The sequence below is a fragment of the Sebastes umbrosus genome, chromosome 15 (assembly GCF_015220745.1).
Source record: "Sebastes umbrosus isolate fSebUmb1 chromosome 15, fSebUmb1.pri, whole genome shotgun sequence".
Taxonomy (NCBI): Eukaryota; Metazoa; Chordata; class Actinopteri; order Perciformes; family Sebastidae; genus Sebastes; species Sebastes umbrosus.
In genome coordinates this window covers 19,983,103-20,009,700 of record NC_051283.1, presented here as the reverse complement: position 1 = coordinate 20,009,700, position 26,598 = coordinate 19,983,103, and the positions used below count along the sequence as shown (strand labels likewise).

The 26,598-nt window shown below is 38.7% G+C and overlaps 2 protein-coding genes across 9 annotated transcripts in view; one reads left to right on the top strand and one right to left on the bottom strand.

The window, feature by feature from the left end:
- Positions 1 to 300: 300 nt before the first annotated feature.
- LOC119503317 (relaxin-3 receptor 1-like) lies at positions 301 to 3,873 on the top strand. The gene is made up of 2 exons (XM_037795021.1): positions 301 to 796; positions 2,073 to 3,873. The coding sequence occupies exon 2, from the start codon at positions 2,212 to 2,214 to the stop codon at positions 3,415 to 3,417; it is 1,206 nt and encodes a 401-aa protein (XP_037650949.1). The 5' UTR covers positions 301 to 796; positions 2,073 to 2,211; the 3' UTR covers positions 3,418 to 3,873.
- A 7,257-nt stretch (positions 3,874 to 11,130) lies between these two features.
- The window catches only part of LOC119503315 (ras/Rap GTPase-activating protein SynGAP-like), a 46,223-nt gene continuing 30,755 nt past the window's right edge, over positions 11,131 to 26,598 (bottom strand). For 7 of the 8 annotated variants that reach the window (XM_037795012.1, XM_037795013.1, XM_037795015.1 and 4 more), the window contains 7 exons: positions 26,178 to 26,382; positions 23,587 to 24,168; positions 21,273 to 21,938; positions 20,956 to 21,117; positions 20,127 to 20,338; positions 15,574 to 15,646; positions 11,131 to 12,843 (listed from right to left, as the gene is read on the bottom strand). In XM_037795012.1, the coding sequence (XP_037650940.1) occupies positions 12,820 to 12,843; positions 15,574 to 15,646; positions 20,127 to 20,338; positions 20,956 to 21,117; positions 21,273 to 21,938; positions 23,587 to 24,168; positions 26,178 to 26,382 (1,924 nt within the window). In that variant the 3' untranslated portion in view covers positions 11,131 to 12,819. The remainder of the gene's footprint in view (positions 12,844 to 15,573; positions 15,647 to 20,126; positions 20,339 to 20,955; positions 21,118 to 21,272; positions 21,939 to 23,586; positions 24,169 to 26,177; positions 26,383 to 26,598) is intronic. The other variant, XM_037795017.1, reaches the window with a different exon arrangement.

Genomic DNA, 26,598 nt, shown 5'->3' with positions numbered 1-26,598 from the left:
GCCATTTTCGAAACACAATGTTACAAAGTGTTTTCCACTAGTGCTCTAACTAAAACAACAAAACCAAACCAAACAAATATATGCACTGCTCTATAAAACAGCAGGTATGAGTTGCAGTAAGGAAGAAGGAAGGAGGGTCAAAGTACAACACTAGAAAGCACACAGAAAGCACATATTCATTTTCAGGGCTTGGTAGTCAGACCCATGATATACTATGATGTGGCCATTTGAATTTACGCTGTTGCTGTAGCTTCAAATAAAGGTAAAAATGCCCATATTGCACGATTGCCTCTAGTACGTGTGTAATTTATAATTGCATGTTGCATTCAAGAGTTAAGACAGTTAATGTGTACCAGTTATAGGAAAACTGGAATATAAAAAAACAGATGGATAACAACAATAATAAATAAACATTTTGTTTGTTTCTCTTTGTTATCTAACAAATTTGTAGACAATCTGATAAAATGTAGAGAAAAAAAGCTGAATCCAAGAAAAAAAATCTCTTTGTCAGGATTATTTCTCTTTAGTGTATTTTGCCCTTTGTAGGGGTTCGTTTTTTCTTTTTTACCATATCTTTCCACCTTAATCTGTAGTTTTTTTTCAGTGTTTCAGTAGTGCCATTGAAGGTGATTTCCAGTCTTAATATGCAGAGAGAAGGGTGGAGCATGAATTCAGGGTGGGTGACATCCACATTGTTGTTGTTTGCCCTCGAGAAAATCCCATTTTGTGCAGCAGAGCTGGTAACTACAAGAAAACAACCTGCAACCTGAAGAATTAACTCCTTTATGATATCCAGGTAAGATTTATTTTTCTCCATATAGCTTAAAATATATGTATAGAAATATGACATGTAGATTTTTATCTTAAACAGGCACATATTCAGTATTTTTAGTTTACTGTTCTATGTCTGACAAAAGTTACTCCAAAAGAGAACTGTTGTGGTAATGCAAATCACAGTCTGCCAGCTCTCTGTAACTTTAAAGAGTTTAGAGTTGGTTAATTATTACACTTTTTATTGAGCACAGGTTTAGAAATAAATGGAAACAACAATACCTCTGCTATGTGTCTGGCACATTTTGTTTCAAAATGTATTGTCTTTTATCTTTAAGTGGATTGTGCATATTTATGATGATGGAAATGTATACTGACATAAATATGTGAGAATTAAGCAAATTATTCATTAGTGTTAAATAAAGTCTTTTTAAACCCAATTTCGAACCAGTAACTTTTACCAATCATTTTGCTTGCCTTTTGCTCATACATAACACGTTTTGGGTTGATACAGTTACAAAGTTAAATGTCAAATTATTGGCAATTTTTTTTAACTTCAAATGTACTTTGAAAGACTACATTGTGACTCTAAAGATCTGAGGAGAAATGAAACATACAGTATCTGATCTACACTACAGAAAATAATTTCCTTCATAAAGGTACCATTTTAGTGAGTGAAGAGTGAGACACATGTATCTTACTCCTCTGAATTACCCAGTTTTAATCAGATTGTTAATATCCGTAAGGTCAAAATCTCTTTCTTTTTTAGATGCTAATCATGTAAAGTGCAAAAAGGATTTATAATTTCACATTTATATATCTAAAACTCAAATTTTCAAAAGTGTATCTGCTAACTGAGGAATAACACATGTCAGTTATCTGGTAGATTATAACATATGTATAATGAAATGTCTAACATCAAATATTTATATTGTTTCATTAAATATCAATAATTTGAATACTAGTCACACATTCTATTGTGGTTGGCCATTAACTTGTAAAGATTATTATAGATTATATCAATGTAGATCATATTATGTATATATTACTACATGATAAAAATAGACTCTGGAGGAAATCCTGGCAGGCCTTTTCACTTCAAAGGGTGAAATTAGTTTAATCACTTCATCTTTTTATTTGTTTCCTCTCAAAGAAGTTTGATTCTTCGAGATCTAAATTAGATTATCTATCTCTGCGGGTAACACTCAGGTGTAATTTGTTTATCTGACAAGGCTAATGTACTTATTTACTCATAAACTGCTGCACCTATTATGTAATAATCATTTCCTCTTTCCTTGCAGGGATAGATGACTGTCAGCTGATAAACTGACAACCAGAATTTACATTTTTAGTCCGGTATCGGCACAAGGAGGACAAACATCACAAACAATAGCTGGACAACCTTAACCCTCAACAGGATTGCCTTCAGAGTATAGCAAAATGTCAGAGACAGACTTCAAGAGACTTGAGTTCTTCCACAGTATCCTGAATGGTTGCATTGGAGGCCCATCCTGTAATAACTCCCATCTGATTTTCTACAACACGAGCCTCGACAATGGGTTCGAGATTTATGACGACGATGGATCCCCCTGGTTAAGAATAGTCATCTCTGTGGTGTACTTGGTTGTGGCTACAGCAGGAGTGTTGGGGAACCTGCTAGTGCTGTTCCTGCTGTATTCGACTCACACCATCACCACAGGCATCATCAACTTCTTTGTGTTCAACTTAGCTTTGTCTCACTTGTCGTTCTCCCTGGTCTTGCCATTCTGGGCCGTAGACATTGCGATGGACTACAGCTGGCCTTTTGGCGCGGCCACATGCAAGGCTGTGTCCTTACTCACTGGGCTCAATGTCTTTGCCAGCTGCTTTTTCCTGACAGCTATGAGTTTGACCCGGTACTGCTATGTGGCCACTGCTCTCAAACCCAGCGCCTCCCTGTGCAGCAGATCATGCACTTCTCCGGTGGTCACAGCTTTTATCTGGGCCGCAGCGCTCATAGCAGCAGCGCCCCGAGGTTTGTTCGCAGACCTGAGACGTGTGGGCAGTGGCAACGACACAGCATGCCTGCTCCGTTTCCCAGATGGTACGGCCTGGCTCGGAATAAACCAGCTTCTGCGAATAGTGCTGGGATTTCTGCTGCCCTACGCCATTATCATCCTCTCCTACATGCTCCTGCTGCGCTTCCTCTGTCGGCATAAGCTGAAGGGCAGCAACTCTCGGCGAAAGGCCGATATTTCAAAGTCTGTGGCGGTGGTGGTGCTTTCATTCTGCGCCTGCTGGTTCCCCTACAATATCCTCACACTTTGGGGCGTCCTGATCCAACTTGACATCGTTGATATCAGCCCCTCATTCTACTTGGCTCAAACATACTTTTTCCCTGTGGCCAACTGCTTGGCTTTCACCAGCAGCTGCTTCAACCCTGTCATCTACTGTCTGGTGAGAAAAGAATACCGTGTGGCTCTCCATAACGTGCTCTTCAAATTGAGCCTGGCTATCACGTCCAAGATGCCCTACGGCATTAATTCTGAGGAGGTGTCGGGACAAACTGGGCGGCTGGCCATTCCACTCAATAACATGTACAGCGATACTGACACAAGGAGATACGCACCTCTGTCAACACTTCCAACAGTGGTGTCCACCCTGTAAAGCATCAACACAATGATCAAATTAACAAGGATGGTATGTTTTAAGAGTTTTGATGGTGTGTTTGAGGAGGACCTGTCTTTCCCTGTAAGGATGTAAAGTATGTATATTTCAGATCTATTAATGTGAATAAGCTGCATCTTAAACACACCTAAGCTCGTGTGGGTCTTGTGTTTTACAGTTTTAGATGTCTGAGTGGGCTGTACGACTTGAGTCTTATACGTAGGCTTAATACAAGTTTCAAATTAATTCACTAATCACTACAAATTTGTCCTATTCTCCATCTTGTTCTTATTGTATTATTGAAAAAACTCATGTACAAATGTCTATTACTGCAGTTTGGAACAATTAATATTGCTGTATTGTATGTCTGGATTGTGGTTGTCTTGTCCAGGTGTGAACACGTTTTTGTCATTTGTTTGTATAAAAATTAATAAATAAAATTGTTTCTAACCTGCACTTTACTACTTATTATGTTTTTGGATGTCAGCCGCACCCACAGGCCACAGTCTTAACGATGATTGGACAGGTTATTCAAATTTGATCATAGATACATCAGATCAGGATAAACCTCTTTAGATGTACTTGTGTCAAGGGTTTTATTACTGTTTTGATAATATACACAATATCAAACATTTTGTTGTTAACAGGCTAAGATTAAAGACTTAATTTCTGAAACATAATGCTGAAATTGTTATATGTTGCTGCAGCTTTATGACTTTCTACATGAAATCTGAATTTTGTCTCTCTAAACAGTCTGAAATATATCATTTAACATCAAAACTGAAATATACTAAATGACCAATATTATGGAAAAATCCTCATTTGCCGCTTTTTCTGCCTTCTGTGATCCCAGTACACCACAAGATGGTGTTGTTGTTCAACTTTAAAAACTGAAAGAAGCTTAAACTGATCCCACAAACATGAATTACAACAATAGGTACAGATAAATAAAGAAAGTTAAATAAAAAAAATAAATTATAATAATAAGAGGTGTTTCCAAATTAAAATCAGACATAGAATAATAATACAAAATAGAAACAGAAGAGCATTTGGAGACAAAAAATCGCAAGATACAGTGACGTGGTTAAAGTGACAGTGGTGTGATTAATAGCAGAAGCTTTGGCAAGTCTATGTTAAAAATGTACACCAGAATAATATATTATGTAATGGTACTTTGGTGTCTCTCTGTATTAATGTAGAAATTAATATAAAATAGAATATGATGCAAAGTTCAGTCTACCATAATAACCTCTATATGTATATAAATATGTTTTTTTGTATGTGTGTATACTGTATGCTTGTTTATATATGATATACATACAGTATACAGTACATACATACATACACTGTATATACATGTGTATGTTAGGCCTGCACGATATGAGGAAAATCTGCGATGTGCGATATCACTGTTCAATATTGTGATGACGATATGACTTGGAATACGATTTATCGGTCAGCACTAGTGTATGTACATGGTTTTGTTTGTGTGTGTATTATATATTTAAGATAGACATACAGTATAAGAGTTGACTAAACATAAATACATTTCAAGCCAACATGACTCATCAAAGGAGTGTGATAGTGACTGACAAGAAATTGAAGGAGCAGTGGGAGCTGTGAAACTGATTCTTGCAGAGATCTGTTTGTCAGGTAGGCGGTTGTCTGCAGTCCTTTGGCATCATGCAGATCTCTGATTAGAGAACAGCTGAAATCCCACTCAGATGTTCAAGTGACATGAGAGCATACTAAGCCAGGTTGTGATGAGTGACATGAGAGGATGGACTATGATTGGTTGTGACACATTAGAGCTGTAAGTTGACAGAGGGGGTCTACCTTGACTAGATTGGATCATCTCTTCATTATTTGTGGGAAATGGAGCTGCGGAGGCTTGTAGAAGTCAATTATCAAATCAGCAGATTGTGCCGTTGAGGGAGCATCGTTGTTATTGATATGAGCAAGTAGAGACTTGGCCTGAGGTCAACAAACATGTGACAGATTGGGCCTGAAGCCTATTTTGAGCTGGAAATGGTTGGTTCGCGGAAGCTTTGGGATGATTACGTTGAATATTAATCTGAAATTTACAAACAGTATTTTGGCATATAAAAGCGAGAATTTTGTTTTTTTACTTTAAAGAAATATTCATTGATTTTGTTGGCCACTTGGAGGCAGCAGAACAAGCTGAAAACAACACGTGGTATATTATGTCCTTAGAGAGGTGATATGGTGAATGTGTGCACCTTACACCTCCTCCACAATGAGTGTGTTTTCATGGACATGAATATTCCAGTTTTTATCATATTCAGGATATGATGTTTACATGGTACATTGTGAAATCTGGTTATTCATATCCCCATATACTGTACATGATAAATACAAGTATCCCGGTTACTGATTACTGCATGCTATTTGCACAGGCGCCTGTGATTTTTAATGTGTAATAAGAGCGATAGGAATAGGGTATATGGAGGAATCCTGAAGTTAAAGTCGATACCTTTTGAGAGCTTTTTCATGACATACTATACTATGACTTTTTTCGACATACTATACTATGATTTTTTACAACATGCTATATTGTGACTTTTTTGACATTTTTCAACATACTGTACTATGGCTTTTTTTTACATGCTATATACTATGACTTTTTTTTTTACATTTATCAACTTACTATGACTTTTTTTCTCTTTTCGACACACTATACGTCAATTTTCTTTGACAAACTATACTATGACTTTTTTACGACATACTATACTATGACATTTTTTATTTTTTCGACATACTACACTATGACTTTTTCATAAAATTATTCGACATACTATACTATGACTTTTTTTCATAAAATTATTCGACATTCTGTACTATGACTTTTTAATTTTTTCAAAGTACTATATTATGACTTTTTTCGACATACTATACTATGACTTTTTTCATGAAATTTTCGACATACTATACTATGACTTATTTTTTTTCGACATACTTGTTTGGTGGATTAGATGATTGAACTCTCTATCAGTAACAAGGAACAAACAAGACATACATTTATTGGCAATTTTACACTTTATTCATTTAATACACCGTAAGGAACCTCAGTAGCGGTGGAAGATCCATACGCAGTCACAACAGCCTGGCATCTCCTCCTCATGCTGGTCACCAACCTGGTCACATGTTGCTGGGAATAGCTGCAAATTATTCGATATACTGACTTTTTTTCATCAAATTATTCAATATACTATACTATGACTTTTTTTCATGAGATTTTTCGATATCCTATACTATGACTTTTTGACATGAAATTTTTCGACATACTATACTCTGACTTTTTTCAAGACATTTTTCAACATACTATACAATGACTTTTTTTTCAACAAATTATTCGACGACTATAGTATGACATTTTTTTATTTTTTGGACATAAAAAAAATAAAATAAGTCATAGTATTGTATGTCAAAAAAAATCATAGTATAGTTTGTCGAAAAAAGTCATAGTATTGTATGTCGAAAAAAAAGACAGTATAGTATGTCGTAAAGATAAAAAAGGCATAGTATAGCATGTCGAAAAAATGTCATGGTATAGTATGTTGAGAAAATAAAAAGTCATAGAATAGTATGTCGAAAAAAAGTCAGAATTTAGGATGTCAAAATTGTTTTTAAAAAGTCATAGTAAAGTATGTCAAAAAAATAAAAAAGTCATAGTGTAGTATGTTGAAATAAAGTCATAGTATAGAATGTCGAAAAAAGAAAGAAAGTCATAGTAATGTATGTCGGAAAAATAAAAAAGTTATAGTATAGTATGTCGAAAAAATAAAAAAAGTCATAGTATAGTATGTTGAAAGAATTTCCTAGTATAGTTTGTTGAAAAAATGAGAAAAGTCATAGTATAGTATGTCGAAAAAATAAAAAGTTATAGTATAGTATGTTGAAAAAATAAAAAAAATCCTAGTATAATATGTTTGGAAAAAAAGACAGAATTTAGTATGTCGATTTTTTTTTTTGTCATAGTATGGTATGTCGAAAAAAAAGTATAGTATATCAAAAAATAAAAAAGTCATAATATAGTATGTTGAAAAAAGTAAAAAATAAATAAATAAAATAACAGTGCCATAAAAAAGTCATAAAAAAAGTTATAGTATAGGACATAGTTTATTATGTTTAGCTTACATTTGATAAAGTCAGCTACTCATTAACTACTCAGCTACTGAGTCAAACTGCGCCCCTCTAACAAGTGTCTGTCAGATTTTGAATGACAACTTGTAGAAAGCTACTGATTGCATGGCAACTAGTGGCACTGTGTGAACTTTACCTGTGCAGCCCTCAATCATATGCTGGCTCTCTAAACTGGCACTCAGTCATCAAAACTTTGAGAACTTCAACTCTAGGATTTTTGTTTCAAAATGCTTTGAAATTGCTCCTGGGGGGAATTCGCACCAGATCCCCTGGAGGGTTAAATAGGTGATTACGGCCCTGATATACAGTATTGTAACCATACTTGCAGTCAAATTTCAAGAAATACTAAAGTAGCTCACTTGTGTACTTAAAATAAAAAAAATCGTCAATTAGGGATTTATTAGTTTATTTAAATCACTCGGAAAAATCACCTGAAAAATGAATACATTCCCTTTGTTCAAACAAAACAAATCATATCAATCAAGTATACTTACACTAATAATAATAATTACAAGCGCAATCATACCTACAATAACTACCATAATAAATAAAACTACCAACATTAAACATCCACCATACAACATCAGGGGACTGGAGGGTATGGCTTATCCATGGGGCATGGCTTATTTCAAAAGAAATGTCAAGTAAATTAAGGTATTACATCCAGTAGGCCCGATTCAAGTCAGAAATCCCACCAACTATATATTTGTGACACAGTAGATCAATTGTGCAGAATAATAGCTGCCGAAAAATACTTTGTTTCATTCCATAATGATATACATCCATTTTAGAAACATAAATATGTTGATAGATGTTAAATAGCCTTATTCAAAATATACAAGATATCTCATTTATTAGGTCCTACTTTAGCTGCAGCAAAGCGGCAGTTATTCTCCCCCGGGTCAACAAAGGTTCATACATCCTCTAAAGTCTCATGATTCTGTAAACATAAAGCACTTTTTCAAAAGTAACTTGAATAATATTCCTCACAAAGTTTTATTACGCTGGAGCATTTGTCACATTTTTCATTTTGGGCTAAGAAACCAAAACTCATGTTCCATTTTTATGTAACAAATAATACGAGAGAAGGTGTAAATTAAACTATTTATATGGATGAGATGTGGGCCGGGAACGCACCAAAATAAAAGCAGAGTAGTTGCCTTTGCACAGACCCCTCATTTGATGTTCTTTTTTTAATTGTTTTTAGCTTTAATGGTCATTTGCCAAAGATTGTGTTTCAATAGTTTTGTGCATTTGGCATTGAAGATATCAAAAGTTCTTGCTAGCAATATCTCTGTGTTCCTGAGAGTCTGAGGAATACCTGGAACACTACCAATCTCATCCTGTAATTAAAAGGAGATCTGTATGAATATAATGGTAATGGCACTTAAATACAATAGTAAACAGGACTAACTTTAGAAATGGCCCTGCGATGGCAAAAGATATATATATATATGAAATCCTAAAATAGCAATAAACGAGCAACCAGTAAAGAAATTTATATATTTTTTTCTGTTAGCGTTGTCTCTTAAATAAATGGTGGTTTTCTATCCACATGGAATAAAGTATCCTCTCAGGTTGTGGTATAAAGATTTCAGAGGTAGCGCACTGTACCCCTGCAGCTAACACAAAGAAAGTTTCAAGAATACATGGGCATATCGTAGATTTTTATGTCTTTATAAACATCTGTCAGATTACGGATTGCAGCTTCTCATAAAATAAAAACAGAAGTGCAGTTTAACATTTCAAAATACTGTATTGCAATGCAGGCCAAATAAATAAAACGCGTATTTCAAAAGATTACTTAAAACTGCAATCCAGTATTGTTGAAAGCACCACTGCTATTTTGGTTACACAAACATTGGCGAGATACTTTTAAGAATGTGTCTTCTTCTTATTTCACAGGACAGAAATGTGCTATGCTGGGAAATTATTCCGCTCTCATCCCACGAACGCAGTCTCACCATAGCACTGTAGTTTCTGGATTGCAGCATTAAGAGTTAATAATATAAGAATTGTTTTTTACCACAAGTTCAACATGCCTGAAGGCCTACCCTTGATTTTGAATACATTTTACATATAAGAATAGATATACATTAAGCTATTTTATACATTTCTGGTAACATAAACATATAACTTTGTATCATTTGATATTTATCTTAAAAGAAAATGTCTTTTTAAAGGCAAGAGGTTAAGATAAATTATATCAACCATGAAATTTGTAATATAAATTATTCTGACTAACATACAGAGTCAACCAACCAACACACTGCTTATTAATTCATCACCTGACTACAAAAAAAGGACATTTAATATACAAAGTTTACAAGTTTTTTTGTATTGGCATTGTTATTTTGGGCCTTGTGGCACAGACTGTAAGGCAGTCAAATCCTATGCACATATACTACATATCCCTGCTTGGAAACTCTTTATTGTTCTGTTGTTTTCACGGTCGCTCCTCTTTTTGTTTTCCGGTCATTTCTCTCAGTACTTTTATGTTGTATAATGCAAAAGGCTGAATGCCACCCTCTTCTGGAAAAAACGGAAGAGTCAGCAGGTTGGATAAAAAAAGATGCCTTCCGATAAGAAAGCCATGTCAAAGTTTTTTTTGTACATTAGAATAATATCTGACAACAAATCGACTTACTCGTCCTCGCATTTAAAAAGCACATGCAGAACTGTTGCACATCTATGCTTCAGAAACATTAAACACAACAGATGAGTAATTCACTACTTGCTATAATATGATTTGTTTCCAGTTGCACGTAATGTTTATAATCATAGTTATTAAAAATGTATTCATACAGCACTTTTCAAACCAATGTTACAAAGTGCTGTACAACGAAACGTGAGAAGGCTAAAAAGATAAATAATGAAAATGGCAGACATGAAGGCCATGATTGGGTTGATTCATTACTTTTGAGGCTTGGTTAGTTTAGGCTGGCTTTAGACCAACACTGTCTCTCAGATGTAACGGCAATGAGACAAACATTCATTAGGAACTGTCAACTAAAGATGAGCTGCTGTTGCTGCTTGAGAAGCTACAGCTGTCACTATCATCTTTCAGATATTTCTGATAGCATAACCTTTCTTAAAGATTATGTTAAATATATATAGTATAGTTTGTTTTCGCTAAAAGAAAGGGGGAGGGCGCACTCCAGTGAGTCTATTGCATTTACATTAAGTTAGAGGCCTTGTAAGAGACGGATTATAAAGATGGTCAAAATCAAAGCAGCTGAGGCGGAGATATCCGAACTCTTTGACCCCATTTACACCTGGAATTAACATGCAATCTGTATCTGGATCAGGAAAAACACGTGTAAATACAAGGTTTATGGCGTTTTCATATTAGGTACGATCGATCTGTACCGAGCTCGAGTACGATTTCCCCCTTCTCCACTCCCCCGTCGCTCAGCTTTCACATCAGTAATGTTGGGCCGTACCCGAGTACACTTGCGTCATCATCCACGTGTATTTGTTTGTGTTGAGATCAGCTGTTCTAGTGGCGGAGCATCGTAAAACACTACATTCATCGCCTACTATTTTTTATACTTTAAATTCAATATATCAGTCAGTCAGTCTGTCAAAAATTAATAAATAATAAATACAATGAATGATAGTTAAAAAAAAAAAAAAACTAGCACCTGCAAACTGTGTTTCCAAAAACAATGTGTGAATAATTAGTCAAACTTGTAATGTGAGTGTTCACATTAGTTTGCTGGAATGATCACACTGGTAAAATCATACGCATCAAAGGGTTAAATCAAACAGTTAGGTTATTTTAGAGAAAATATAAAAATATCGACATATATACAGTATCGCAATATAGTCTAAAAATCTATATTTATAAGCCGTATCTCCCAGCCCTAGTCAGTGGTATTGTTTGGCATACCATGTGTAAATGCAAAGGACCGTGGATGGGATGCCATTATCCAGATAATGTATCCAGACACAGATCATATACTAATACTAGGTGTGAATGGGGTCTTATGCTGGACCCTACATTTCCCATAATGCAACCAATAGCATCTTTTCATCTCTGCCTGGTTAATGCCCATATCTGTCAAACTCCACAACCCCAGTTTGTAGCACAGATATCGTGTTATAAATTTGGATTCTCCAAGCCCAAGTTGAGATATTATAGTCTCAGTTTTATAATATCTTCTGTGGATATGGAGGAGCTTTGTCAAGTCTGTTTTTGAGAAGTGCTGTACTTCTGAAAATCGGTCGAATGCCCCTTTAAATTAAATATTTTCTTAAATATTCACCGCAATTTTCCTTTCATGTCAGGTCTTTTATGAAGCACTTTGTATCACTGTTTTGAAATGTCATATATATCCTTTATCATGATTAATATTATTATTACAAAGTGAACAAAACACATTATGATGTCAGATTATTTATGTAAAGTATTTCCATTTTTAAAAAGGTTTAGTAGAAATACTTCTTCTATACACGGAAAGAGAGACTGTAGTTCTGGCTTTACACTGTGTGCCGAAGGAAAATGTAACCAACGAGAAGGTTTCGATTGCATTTAAAGCAGTTAGTTGATTGTAATATTAATTTGGCATCTTTTCAGATGGGATGGCTGTACTATAAGGGATGCAAAATCATAACAATAACCACCTTTTGTAGGTGAAAATATCTTTGCAGTGAGAATATGTTACTAAATGATTTAATCAGAATCAAATAGTAATATAAGTCTTTGCTTGGGCAATGCATCTGAGGATCATAGATGGCAATAGATCAACTGATTTAACAACATGCTTGTTGCTTGTCACAGGCGTCACCATGAGGGGATATTGTGCTTGTTAAAGCCTTTTTCTACATTTTGTCTGCAGCCACTTAAGTGAGAAGCGAGTGTGCTGCTTGTAGCGGGGAAAAATCATGAATCCGTCTTCATCCCCAATGTGTTACGCATCTCTTCTCACTTCCTCCGATTAAATAAAGAAACTCATTAAGTACAGTATTGCCATTGTTGTGGCATTGGCTTATATTTCAGTCAAAATGTGCAGACGATTCACTGCACACGTTGGTCCTCACGCTAAACTGATTGTCAAGTTCTTGTACAGGCAAAGTTTGAATATGTGCAAAGTTTTTTACGAACGTGAGATGAAGCCTCCAGTGGTCCTGCTGGATCCACTGCAGAGCTTCTCTTCATGGGTTTTTGTAGGATTTGAATTAGTCTTCTTAGACTCGTGTGACCATCATGACCTCTGGTCACATGGGAACTGGCAGTCAGGATCCTGGGTGACCATAACCCTGGTTGATAGAGTGAAGGAAGAGAAAACAAATGAAATATCAACTCTCCATTTACAGCTTCACGAGGGCGAACGTTTAAAGGAATAGTTAGACATTTTGAAAAATACGTTTATTTTCTTTCTTGCCAAGAGTTAGATGAGAAGATCACTGTCCAAAATACTACTCTCATGTCTGTAACAGTAAATATGTAGCATAGTTTAGCATAATGACTGTAAACAGGGGGAAGCTGCCAGTGGCGTCACCTGGCCTGGGCATTCTGGGATGTTTTCTCCACTTTGAGCGGTTAATTGTCACTAAAGAAAACGGCAGTGTTGTCTTTTTTATCTTCAGTCAAAGGAACATAGGCGAGGCGAGACCAATCAGAGAGGGCTTACAGGAAAATACGTGAAATACTTGTGTCTTATTGGCTGACAGGTCTGTCGAGGTGAGCTCATACAGTCAGTCATGGATACAAGGTCAGAGAAGGGAAGCAGTGGCAAAAACATCCTCTCAAGCTGAGCCAAGAAAACAAGGTGAGTAAATGTCTGTAGAGTTCAAAGTTATGTGAACATGATATGAGCTGCTACGCCGCTGCTGCCAGCCTTTTGCCTTTCATAATGATCAGTTATATTTATTTTAGACAGTAAAAGGTTAAGAAGCATGTGCTTAATTGAAAATAATAATCCACAATTAAAAGCTGGTAGTCTATTAATTTATGGAGCTGTGCAACTCTGCCCTGTAAATATTTCAGAATAACGCCCTTGTGTTTATAAATGAAGAAATTCTGTCTACGGAAGAAAAAAAACGCTAGAGGGCTTTTATTTTGAAATGGAAAGGGGAAGTGTTTGGTTCAAAATTAATATTGACTTTTTTCATGTCTGACATATTCTACAGATATAGACATTGAAATTGCAATAATATTGCTGGTATGATGTCAATATACATTCAAAAGATCATTTTCACTATTTTTGCTGTGAATCGCGTGTGGCATGCGGAAAAATAGGCGAGACCGTGAATCTCTAGAAGAGACACGCTGCTCACACCTGTTAACATGGGCGCCGAAATAAATCTTAACGCAAATATTTGTACATATTTCATATTTTTTGTATTCTAATTTTCTTATTTTTAATTTTAGTACTTATATTTCTTTACATATATTTTGTTTATATTGTAACATGATGTACACATTGCAGCATTATATACATCATTTACATGTTACATACTTCTTTATTTCTATTTTCTTACATTTCTTATGTTTATACAAGATGTCAGTCTCGCATCTCAAGTTGCTAATCGGACTGTGAACAATCAGCAGCGCACGGAAAAGAAAAAAGAAAGTGATACACCAGAACCCCGGAAATATAGCCCTTTTCCCTTGGAGGTTTATCTGTGGTCAGACCGGAAGCTGATGGGTTCCAAGATTACTTAACACATTATATCTTGTTTGTTTAATCCATACAAAAACCAAAGTGTAAAAATGTCGATTTGCCATTTTGTGGGGGTGTTACGTGCTGGAGTATTTCTCGGCGGAGACTCCAGGAAGTTGCTACTCCTGTCTAGCAAATTGTAATTTTTTAGTTTGTGTACTAAACCTTTGGACAGAGCCAGACTAGTTGTTTCCACCTGTGTCCAGTCTTTATGCTAACCGGCTGCTGGTTCCAGCTACATATTTAACGTACAGACACAAGTCGTATTGATCTTCTCATCTGAGTCTTGGCAAGAGAGCAAATTAGACGCATTTCCCAAAATGCTGAATTATTCCTTTAAATCTTAATTCTGTTTTCTGTCTATGGGAAATAATTGTTCACACTCACACACACAGCAATTAGCACGGCTCTCCTAATCTGAAGGAATAGCATTTCTCAACACTTAAATTGGACTATGAATCCAATAACTGAAACATTCAAGATCACGAGAGTGTTGTTTTTATAGCTAGGATTATAGTTTGAGCCAAAAAGGACGGCTTGCGAGCTAATCCTGCTTTACTACACTCTAAATTGGGCTGCAGAGTTTGGACGTCTATTCTCATCACACACTCATAGCTTGTTGGTTTAAGAAGTCTGTTGTAAAAACAATTACAATCTCACAGCAGACCCAGCGGAGAAACACTTCTTTATATGGTCTGAGTTTTCAACAGGCAATTTTGTCTATTTGCTCTCGATATTGAGCGCAGAAAGAAGGTGACAGTGTATTTCAACGACAGCAAATGTTGTTTCTCCCGAGTTATTTCGGCGTAAAAACGACACACACACAGCCTCTTCACCTGCGTCACAATCGGGTCACAATCCAGCCCACATGGTGCATTCACGACGCTGAGCCCTGCAGAATTACTGTGACGCGGCTGGTGAGTCACAGTCAAGGTTTTCTGACGATGGATGCGTTCAGTGGTATAATAATAATCTTTTTGTGGCAAATAATATTCAGTTTCAGTGTTGGAGACTTGCTATTCCTTCGCAGAACTAGATTAACCCCTGCACATGAATTTAAGCTCCATCCAGCTCTTGATTTTTAGGATGTTTTCGATCTCCACTCAAGCGTGTGCAGTAAAAATGGTGGAATGTTATTTCAGATGTGACATAAATGTACTTTGGAAAGATGGGAATAGGTGAAGTGCATGACAGCTGCAAACTTTTTCCCCTGCACTGGCTTTGGCAAATGCGCAGCATGTGATGTAAGAATGATGCAAGCTGTTTTAGGACATGACTGGTTTAGCAAATAGGGATGATAAAAGATGTAGACACAGGCACAAACCTGGTCTGTGAGGATTCGAGGCTTAATATCAGGAATGGCACCCCCTCTCAGCTCATCTTCCACAGCCATGAGTCTGACAACAGGGAAATAGAAACAAACATACCGGTTGACAAAAATAAAACTAAGAAGCCGGTGTTCTTCAAATTTATTCTAGGAGTATGTGGCCATATGATGATATTAAGGTCTTGACATGTTTCTGGGTGCGTTCAGCTATCCTCAGAGCTTCCTGAAGCTGAATCGGAACTGTCTTCAGGACAGTTCAGGCAGTTCAAATTCAGCTGTTCAGATAAACAAATTGTGAAATGAGTGCGTGCGGGATAGTTCGGTGTGCACCCATCTGCTGTATTCAGAGGAAATGTTTAATTTAACTCAAAGGGATTTCTACCGAATGAGATGTGAGCTCTGCATACTCCCGTCCAGCTTTCAGAAATAAATTGAATGTGGTGCAATAAGCTTTTCATTAGGTAGCAATCCCGCTTTATTCCATGAAACATTTCCTTCAAGTGCATGTCGCTACAGTTAGAATTAGTCTGGGTTTTTTTTTTCCTTCGGTCCTTGTAATCAGGTTACTGAAATAAAACCAACCTCGTGAAGTGTTTAGTTATATTAAAGTATGAGCCTAATGGGTATGATTTTCTGTATTAGTTGTGATATTTAAATGAGCTTCATTTAAAGGAATAGTTCCACATTTTAGGAAATTCGCTTATTTGCTTTCTCTCTGAGATTAGGATGAGAAGATTGATACCACTCTTGGCTAAAGGTACCCCGTGGAGTTTTTGTCCACAACTGGTGCTATGTGTTGATCAGTGAGTCCCTTGTTTGTCTCCATTCTGGTTCTACAGGGTTAGGCTTAGTAATGCAATGCACATTTTCAGAAAATCTGCAAAAGAAAATGCTAATTAATGTGCGTTTCCAACCACTACTGTTATGCGAGTGCCAGTAAAATTTCAAACGGCGTAAAACAATGTAGAAAACATGATGTAAATATGATATTTGTTTGATACATGTACTAAGTTGTGGAACGTTACTTTCTCGTCATCACGCCACGCGGATGTGATGTTTTAGACTGCCGCCATTTTTCATCTCTTCAGTGGACGCTTAAGTCACAATACTTCATGTACGTCATGATTTATGTGCTAACTTTGTTTCCATCGCACTTTGCTTTTATTGATACACCAACCTTTCCATCTCAGCCAAGCGCAAAAAAATGTTTTTTCTGCTTTTCCACTCAGGTTTTTTTATGCACAAATTGAAAATGGGCATAACAACGGCTGGATATAAACGCACATAAATGCATGGGCTTAGATAACACAATACAAATTGTTATGTTAATATAATCTGTGTTTGTACACAAACTCCACAGGGTACCCTTTAGTCTGGACCTAAAGCCAGGAGGAGATTAGTCTACCTTAGCATAAAGACTATCAACACCTCTAAAGCTCACTAATGAAAATGTTGTACCTCATTTGTTTAATCCAAACAAAACAGAAATGTAAAAACAACTATTTGTAGCTTTAAGGGGAGTTGGCTAATGTTTGCCCCTGCTTCCAGTCTTTATGCTAAGCTATGCTAATTGCCTCCTGACTCCAGCACAGATATGAGAGCAAGATCTTCTCATGTAACTCTCAGCAAGAAAGCAAATAAGCGTATTGCCCAAAATATTTAACTATTTCTTTAAAAATGGATACATATGACATCATGCGGGTTGTATTTCAGTGAAGGCAGAATGAGTAGGATTTTCCTAAAAAGGGGCCAGACCAGGAGCGATTTGCATAGGCATTGGGGTCGGGTGCAATGTGAGCCGGGCGGCAGGCAAAGGCGGGAACCTAGGCGTGCCGACCCTCGGCGTGCTGACCCACGGCATCACAGACTGGCTCTGGGGACGTGGAACGTCACCTCTCTGGTGGGGAAGGAACCGGAGATGGTGCGAGAGGTGGAACGATATCAACTAGATATAGTTGGGCTCACCTCCAAACATAGTACTGGTTCTGGAACAAAACTCCTGGAGACGGGCTGGACTCTCGCCTATTCTGGAGTTGCCCTACGTGAGAGGCACTGAGTGGGTGTGGGGATATTCACAAGCCCCCGGCTGAGCACTGCTGTTTTGGAGTTCTTCCTGGAGAACAAGAGGGTCGCCTCTATGCGTCTGTGAGTTGCTAAGAGGAAATCTCTGACTGTTGTTTGTGCTTATGCACCAAAAAACAGCTCAGACTACCCAGCCTTCTAGAGGCTCTGGGTGGCGTCCTGGAAGGGACGCCAATCGGGGACTGAACACCCTAGGCCAAAGATCGATGATCGACTTATCATTCGCCGTATCATTAGATCTGCAGCGTATGTCTTGGACACTCGGGTGAAGAGAGGAGCAGCGATGTCAACTGATCACCACTTGGTGTGTTGCGTTTGAAACTGCAACAGAGAAATCCTTCTCATTCTGCCTTTAGTCATATTTTGTGAAGGTCTTAAAGTTTAGGAAAGGAAGGATTGGTATTTGATACTTTGATACTAGATACTTCCTTCACTAAGCACAGATGTGTTTGTCTGTACGTTTTCAGCAGACCAAAAATATTTCTTTAAATGGAGGCAATTTAAGAAAAAAGAGTAAAGCTGGTCACCACCTTTACTTTGGATACGTTTTCCCCTGTAGATGTTTCATTTGCTTTTACACTTCAAGCTTTTCACTCTAATGAAATAATATATATCTATATAGACACACGTGTGTGCGTGTATATATACATACCTATACTGTATGTGAGTGTGTGTGTGTATATATATATATACATACAGTACATACACACATATACATACACATACATGTATACATGTGTGTGTTTATATAAATATATATATATATATATATATATATATATGTGTATGTATAAAAATCAGTGTATAAACACATATACATATAAATGCATAACGTTCACCACTGCATCTCCATACTCTTTCACTCCTGTCACATGTGCTCAGTGTGAACCTGCTCTCATCTGTGAAGAGAACGGGCCACCAATGGCGGACCTGCCAATTCTGGTGTCTCTGGCGAATGCCAGTCGAGCTGCACGGTGCTGGGCTGTAAGCACAGGTCCCATTAGAGGACATTGGGCCCTCAATCCACCCTCATGGAGTCTGTTTCTGACAGTTTGGTCAGAAACATGTACACCAGTGCTCCTGCTGTTCCTCCTCGCACAAAGGAGCAGATACCGGTCCTGCTGCTGGGTTGATGCCCTTCTACGGCCCTGTCCAGCCCTTCTAGTGTAACGGCCGGTCTCCTGGCATCTCCTCCATACTCTTCAGACTGTGCTGGGAGACACAGCAAACCTTCTTGCGACCGCACATATGGATGTGCCATCCTGGAGGAGCTGGATTACCTGTGCAACCTGATTGGGCTGCAGGTACCGCCTCATGCAACAAATAGTGACAAGGACACTAACAGAACACAAAACTAGAGAAGAATCAGTCAGGAAGGACAAGGAGAGAGTAATTGTCTGTGGCCACCACATGCAAAACCATTCCCTTTTTGGGGGTTGTCTTGCTGCTGCCTCTCCATTGCACCTGTTGTCACTTTCATTTGCACCAAAGCAGGTGAAAGTGATTCACAATCATTTGTGCTTCCGAAATGGACAGATTGATATCCCTGAAGTTTAACTGTCTTGGTGTTATACTGTGATGATTAAAGGGACTGTTTGTAACTTCTTACACGTATAAATCAATCCGGGTCGGTGTTCCGTGCACGCTCGCGTGTGGCTACGCTGTTCAGACTCAGTCTCCAACACAAACTACACGGAAGCACCAAAACCGCAAAGTTATATCTAGTGAAGCCCGTCTTGCAAAACAGTGTTGGCCGCGGTCGGAGGACGCGGGGGAGACCATAGCTTTGGTCTCCAGGGCCGGAGTCTCTGCTGTACTCTGCCTGCCTGCCTTCACTCAGCTCACTCCACCTCACGTTCATGCGCGCTCACTACACACTGCAGAAGAGATAGTTTAGCTCTGAGAATATCTAGTGAATGTACAGTGGACGTTTGTGCAGAAATAAATGCTGCAGCTCCTCCAGACCAACAGAGGTTTCCCGTGTCTTTTGAAGTGACGGGGCTCCGCAACGAGTTACGTTATCGTCTCCGACCGGGTGACGGTGTCTCCCCTGTTTCCTCCGGCCGCGGTCGGGAGGCTGAGGCAGGAAAAGCCAACACTAGGATCAGCAGTGATTCATGGCGAGACCTTCATTTGGTCAGCTAACATTACTGCCAAGCAGGTGAAATAGAGTGATATTGTGGTTTTAGCTGACGTGTGTCGCCTCACTGTTTTGACGGATGCTCGCTCACATTCAGGTAGCGCCTGCACACGGGCGAGCGCGAGCAACAGGACACTGACTTTCGTTGACTTAACGGCCACAGGCGACGCTGTTACAACCAATTTCTGATTCTTACAAACCGTCCCTTTAAGTGTTCATATATATATAGTATATACATATACAGTATACATATATTTCAGTAAAGTGAAAAGCTTGAAGTGTAGCAAGTTCTGAGAAAGCCCAGCAGTTCAACCTGAACACTAATTACCTGTTGATGATGCCTTTGATTTGAGAGTCCTTCTCCACTTGCTGCTGCTTTAGACGGCGCTCACTGTCATCCAGGCGGTTCTGATACTGCATTAGGATCTTACTTGTCGTCTGTTCCTGCGACACAAGTCTCTGCTCATATTCTTCAAGCTTGCGATGAGACATTTTCAGCCGCTCCTTCAAGGAATATATCTCGTCTTCGTACTCTTTTACCTGAAATTAAAAAAACAGTCACTTCACCTGTGTTGTCACTGTTATTCAGAATTCTTCCTGAATGATGAGTGATTTTATCAATATAGACACGGCTCTGTAGTGCACGTCTCTTTGTGCTAAGCTGTAAGTGGGAAAGACCAGACAAAGCTGCAGTGTAACTGTGGTCGGCATTAAATATGTGAAAACACACATTTCAATGCTGTGCACTGCATGGACATGCATTTCTAATATAGGCAACAGTGTGGGAGTTGTTCATCATAGAAAAATGTACAATAGTCACCGTTATGAAAGTCATGTATGATTCTGTTATAGCTCTGATTAATACTTGCAATATGGCAGAATAGGTTGAAACTGTGTCACTGCAGTGCAGGTCATGTACATGTAGAAACTGCTATTATAAAAAGCTTATGAAAAAAACTAATTCAAATTTTATACTATCATGTTTGAAAAGAAAATTAACTTACTAGATAAGAGATTTTTTTCTAAGACTCCTATTATTTTATCTTATTATTATTTGTTTCCTTACTTTTTATATTTTCAAACCTAATATTAAGCATTCATAGGAAGTAAATGAGTTTAGTTTTTTAAATAGGTGGTAAAAAAGAAAAAGTGCTGACCCTCTCTAGTCGTGACTCATCCATGCTTTTGGAGTACTCTTTCAGCTGACCCTCACGGTCCGGCCGCAGGCTCTCGATGTCAGCAGAGAGATGTGGCATGTTGGACACCCAGGCGACTGTCCGTTCATTGAGACCCTGGGCGTTCAAGGTCGACTGAGAACCCTGAAACAACAACAACAACACAGGTCAGTCATGCTTTAAATACATGTCTACATGTTAGAAATGCCTTGAAAACATGTAAATATAATGTAATACTGTATAAAGTGAGACACTGAAGAATTGTCAAGCTTTAAATTAAGATATGTAGTTAGATTGACCTGTTTATTGCCTGGTTTGAGCAGATGCTGCTGTGGCGGTTGCAGTTGTGTCTGTAGAGACTTCTTGGAGCTTTTTGTGGGTGTGTCTGTTGACTCCTCTGCAGCTGCTTGCGGGCCCTGGTTCTCTTTGGCGGAGCTCGTCTGGTACGGGAGTCCGGGAGCTGGGCTGTCTGTTACCGACAGCTGTGATTCCTGTTGTTGCTGCTGATGTTGCTGATGTTGCTGCTGAAGTTGCTGCTGCTGCTGCTGATGTTGCTGCTGCTGCTGCTGCTGAAGTTGCTGTTGATGTTGCTGCTGCTGTTGATGTTGCTGCTGCTGTTGATGTTGCTGCTGCTGCTGATGTTGCTGCTGCTGCTGATGTTGCTGCTGCTGCTGATGTTGCTGTTGCGGCAGCTGCTGAGAATGGCGCAGTTTCGGCTGACTGCCGAAGTTTGTGTCCGAGGAGTCGAGGAGGAGGTTCCTGCTCTGCGGGCGAACTTTCGGAGGTGTGGCGGTGGCTGGAGTGTTAATGGACCGCTGGGACTTGAGGTGTTGTGGCCCAGCCATGGAGGACTGGCGGGAATGGTGAAGAACTGTAGTAGGTGGTGTGGCCAAGGAGGCGGGGGTTCCCGTCCCAGTGGGCGTCTGAGATACAACTCCCATCAGGTGCTGCTGCTGGAGAGACTCCTGAGAGGAGACAATAAGGTGAAACACAAAAAAACTATTTAGAAAATTAAGCAAATGTTTAGAGAGTTGGAGAATATCCAACTTTGATGCCCCCTAGTGGTACAATTCAATAAGACACAAAGCCAAACAGCAGTGCACATGGCTATCCTATTGCATTAAAACAAACTTATCAAAGGAATACAAATTACAATGCAGTTACAGTGCAGTGCAGGAGAAGGGAATAGCCCCAAATTTAATTAAATAAAAGGCAGTGGCAAACAGAAAAGTTTTTAGCCTAAAATAACTTGGAACAGACATCAGGTTTTCTTGGTTTGTTACAGATATGTGGTGCACAAAACCTGAATGCTGATGCTTTGTTTTGACTCTGGGGACAGAAGCAGACCCGTCCCAGTAGACCTGAGAGGTCAGAAATGTGTTTGGGCCCTAAACCATTTAGTGCTTTATAATCCAACAGTATGTATGGATACATTTATAGCTTGCTGTCTAGCTTTATAGGTAGAGAGACGAAGGGGTGGGTGGATGGATGGATGGATGGATGGATGGATGGATAGATGGATAGATGGATAGATGGATAGATGGATAGATGGATAGATAGAGCTGCGTTCTGACACACCATCTGTATTAATAAAACAGGAGGCTTGTGATGTTTGTTCCATTTAGGCCCACGCAGCAGGACAGAAATAGCTCAAGACTACATGACTGTATCAATAAACACTATAATTTTGCATCATCAAGACGCAGCCAAAAAGGTCAGTTTAGATTAATTAAATGCTGTTCCAAAAAATACAAGAATCCTACTGAACTCATCAAACAAGTGACAGTTTAATTTAAGTTTATTTGGGCTCCCGTGTGTTTTAAAACAAGTTTGACACTAATTGTACATATAATAATTGCTTATGCATAAAATAACTCTTCTCCAATGTGAATCAGCTTTTACTGGAAACTCCAGTATAGACTCTCAAGAGCTCTATGTCTGATTTACAGTGTACAGAGAGCTGTATAATATAATGATATGTGTAGTGCCAATAGTTATGATCTGCCCTGAGTGAAGCAGAGCGGACCAGTAATGATCCTGCTTTAGTGTATTGTCTGTCGCATAAAAAGAGTCCCTCAAAAGTGCCCTCACATTACTGTTAGATTTGCATATTGTGCTGCTCATGAGAGGGCCATTCCTACTTTATTTGGATCCGAGCTTTGTTCTGCTACCTGACAATCAAGCCTGAACACAGTGAAAACAAAAAGTACAAGCAGGATCTAATGAACTGCAAGGGTGAAACTGAATCCATGCCGACATTTGCGTTTCTCAATCAAGGTGTTAAAATCACACTAAGAATAAATGACAAGACGAGTCTGTTGGGCAATTTGGCTTGAAATAGGAAAAAAACAATCCAGGTATTTTTAGGAAAAACTGAGAAAATTAATTCTTGGCTGTGACTGTCCTCATCACATTTGTAGATTCAGTAGTGATAATGATAATACTGCATTTGTATTGAAATTGAGTGATTACTAAAATGAATGTAATCCAGAAGATCCACTAAAGCATATAAGAGTAGAAAGAACAAGGCATATTTGCCGTTTTGAGCTTGAATATAACAAACTGTCTTTCTGTAAAATTCAAAGTGTGTGAAGATAAGTGAGCGATTTTTACCTGAACCTGCAGTGACAGCTGGTGCCAGGCGTAGTCGTTGCTCTGATTCTGCCGGGTGAAGTCATCACTGTAACTGTGTGAGTGGACAATGCTGGGCTGCACCAGACTGCTTTGTGACCGCAGGGCGGACAAGTCCTCGCTGCGGGAGAAAGCACTGTTGCCAAACGCCGGTGCATAGTCGTGGTGGCCATTCTCGGGCTCTGGGGCGAGGAGGAGAGGAGGGGGAGGAGGATGCTGAGACTGAGCCGGGGAGTTCTGGGCGGCCAGATGGAATAGCGGGTTCTGGAAAGACAGGGGGAAGTGCATGGCCGCTGCCGCCTGCTGCTGCTGTTGAGAGATGGATTCAGTGGGCCCCCCTATGTGGCCCATCTGGCTCAGCCTCAAACCGGAGCCCGAAGAGCCCGCTGGCATGTGCCCTCCCATACGAAGGGGACCACAGAGGTTGCCGAAGCTGTGGCCCAGGCCGGCGATGGAGGCTTGAGAGGAGGTGAGCATGTCTCCCACAGAGTTGAGGTTGGATATGCTGTTCATACGGGAGTCCTGAAGGTCCATCATGGACACACTTTTATTCACACTATGGACCTTAGAGAAAAAATAAAAGGATTTTAGACTGGATTTTTTTATATACAAAAACATTGTTCATGACGATGAAAATGCAGATACATTTTACTTCATTTTTAAATGAACAGTAAATGTGTTTATTTTTAGTTTTAAATGTAATTTAAACACATTTGGCTGTCATATATAGTTAAATTGATGCCTTTAAACAGCTAAATGCATTTACATAGTTATGCTACACCAATGTTTTTCTCTTCTGTTCTTTGTTTTATTCAATTTAAGCTTATTTCCCTTGTCTTAAAAAAAACAAAACAGAATTATCGCCTCGTGGTTGTATGCCTCCGCCCACCAGTCAAGTTGCAGTTTACATCCATCTCTGTCCAAAATGTCATCACTTCATCATTTTATCATTTCAGACATATGTGTGACATTGTCATGATTAGCATATGAATTCTTGAGTTGCGGCCAAAAACGGGTTTTGAGAGGTCACAGTGACCTTGACCTTTGAACACCAAATTCGAATCAGCTCATCCTGGAGTTCAAAGGGATGTTTGTGCCATATTTGAAGAAATTCTCTCGAGGTGTTCCTGAGATATCATGTTCACTAGAATGGTACGGACTTAGAGACAGACGGACGGACGGGCAACCCGAAAACATAATGCCTCAGGCATAATAAACTATTTATTGGCTTGTTTTTCTTTTATATCTCGTCTTGTTGTTGAAAGGTGCTTTACCAATAAACCTTCTTTTCCAAATCTTGACGTTAAAGCAGCAGGAGGTAGGATTAGAGCAAATATGATTACAAAAAGTTATTTTTATAAAACGGTGACTATACCCTAACAGTAGTACATGAGGCAGGTAATCTGAAAGAAATCATGTGCCTCAGTGTCCTCTGGTGCTCCTTATGGCATCTGCAAGATTTCACAGACCGGAGGAAAACAACCAATCAGAGCCAAGCTGGAGCCTTGCCGTCTCTGAGCAGCTGTCAATCACTCACAAACTCTGATCAAACATTCAAACTAGGCAGCGCTGATCAAATATTAATCAATATTCTGTTACTGTAAAGCCTATTTCTCACATAAAATGTTTTCAGAAACATCTTGTAGTGTACTGTTTAGCTGTAAAATGAGAAAGTTTGTGACCCAGCAGCCATGTTGAGAGCAGTTGAGGAAATACTAAGCACCGCCCATCAGCCGGAGCAATCTTTCTCATTTTACAGCTAAACAGTACACTACAAGATGTTTCTGGATACATTTGAGGCGAGAAATAGGCTTTATAGTAACAGAATATTGATTCATATTTGATCAGCACTGCCTAGTTTGATCGGAGTTCGCGAGTGATTTACAGCTGCCTCCGTTGAATGAACAGCCAATAGGAACGCTCTCTCTCTGAAATGACCTGTGATTGGCCAAAGTCTCCCGTCACAGGCTAGATTTTATAAAGCCTGAAAACAGAGCCATGAGGAGGTGCAGAAGACTAGTTTTCTCTCAGAACACTTGAATTACAATATGCTGAAAGGTTATTATGGAATTTTGATGCCAAAAACATTCTGCCTACTGCAGGTTTAATAACTAATTAATTTGTCTAAGTTTTGTAAAATCAGTGCACAAAGACGACCAGGAGTGAGGCAACACTGACTAAATGTCATTTTTGGCCTTCTAAATGTAATTATCTCAGTAAAATCTTACATTGCAACCAAATTCTGTAATCAAAAGACTGACTTGAAAAATGGCTTTGATAATTACCATTGTTATTGAAATTTATAAAGAATGTTGAAAATTTCATTACAACTAATAAAATTAGGTTCTCCAAGTAAATCAGAAACAAAGAGAGCAATCAAGCCTAAGTGCTCACCTCACGTTGATAATACTGTGATGCCACAGTCATATCAGTCACATCATTATTTTGTTATGCAAATATGCTAACAAAGTTTTTATGGTATTTTATCAAAATCTATGTGCTGAGACTTCGGAGGCTTAGAAAAAACTTAAGACATAAATCAGGAAAACGAACCAGACTATTTGACATTGTACCTTCGGATCAGGTTCAGTGATGTCCGAGCTGCTCGTGCAGTATGCGGGGCTGGATCGAGCCAGCGGCGGGCGGGTGACGTAGAACACTTCCCTCGACGAGCGGAGGTCTCGTTCTGCGTGACGCCTCATGTTCAGATTAGATGAGAGGGATTCTACAGCTGAGACTCCAGTCGTAGGGGAAGGCAGGCGAGAAATGTCTATTGAACTGTAGATACACAACAGAAACAAATGTTTAGAAATTGCTATTATGGGTTTATTAACACTGTCTCACAGATATTTTATACTTGACTCTATTTTGCATTATCACATTTAGTTTTAAACAATCTGGGCCGTACGGAGAGAAATAAAAATGTAAGCACAGGACAGATGGTCCAAAGTCTTTTTGCTTGTGACCCCTTAAAGGTATATTGTATAGGATATA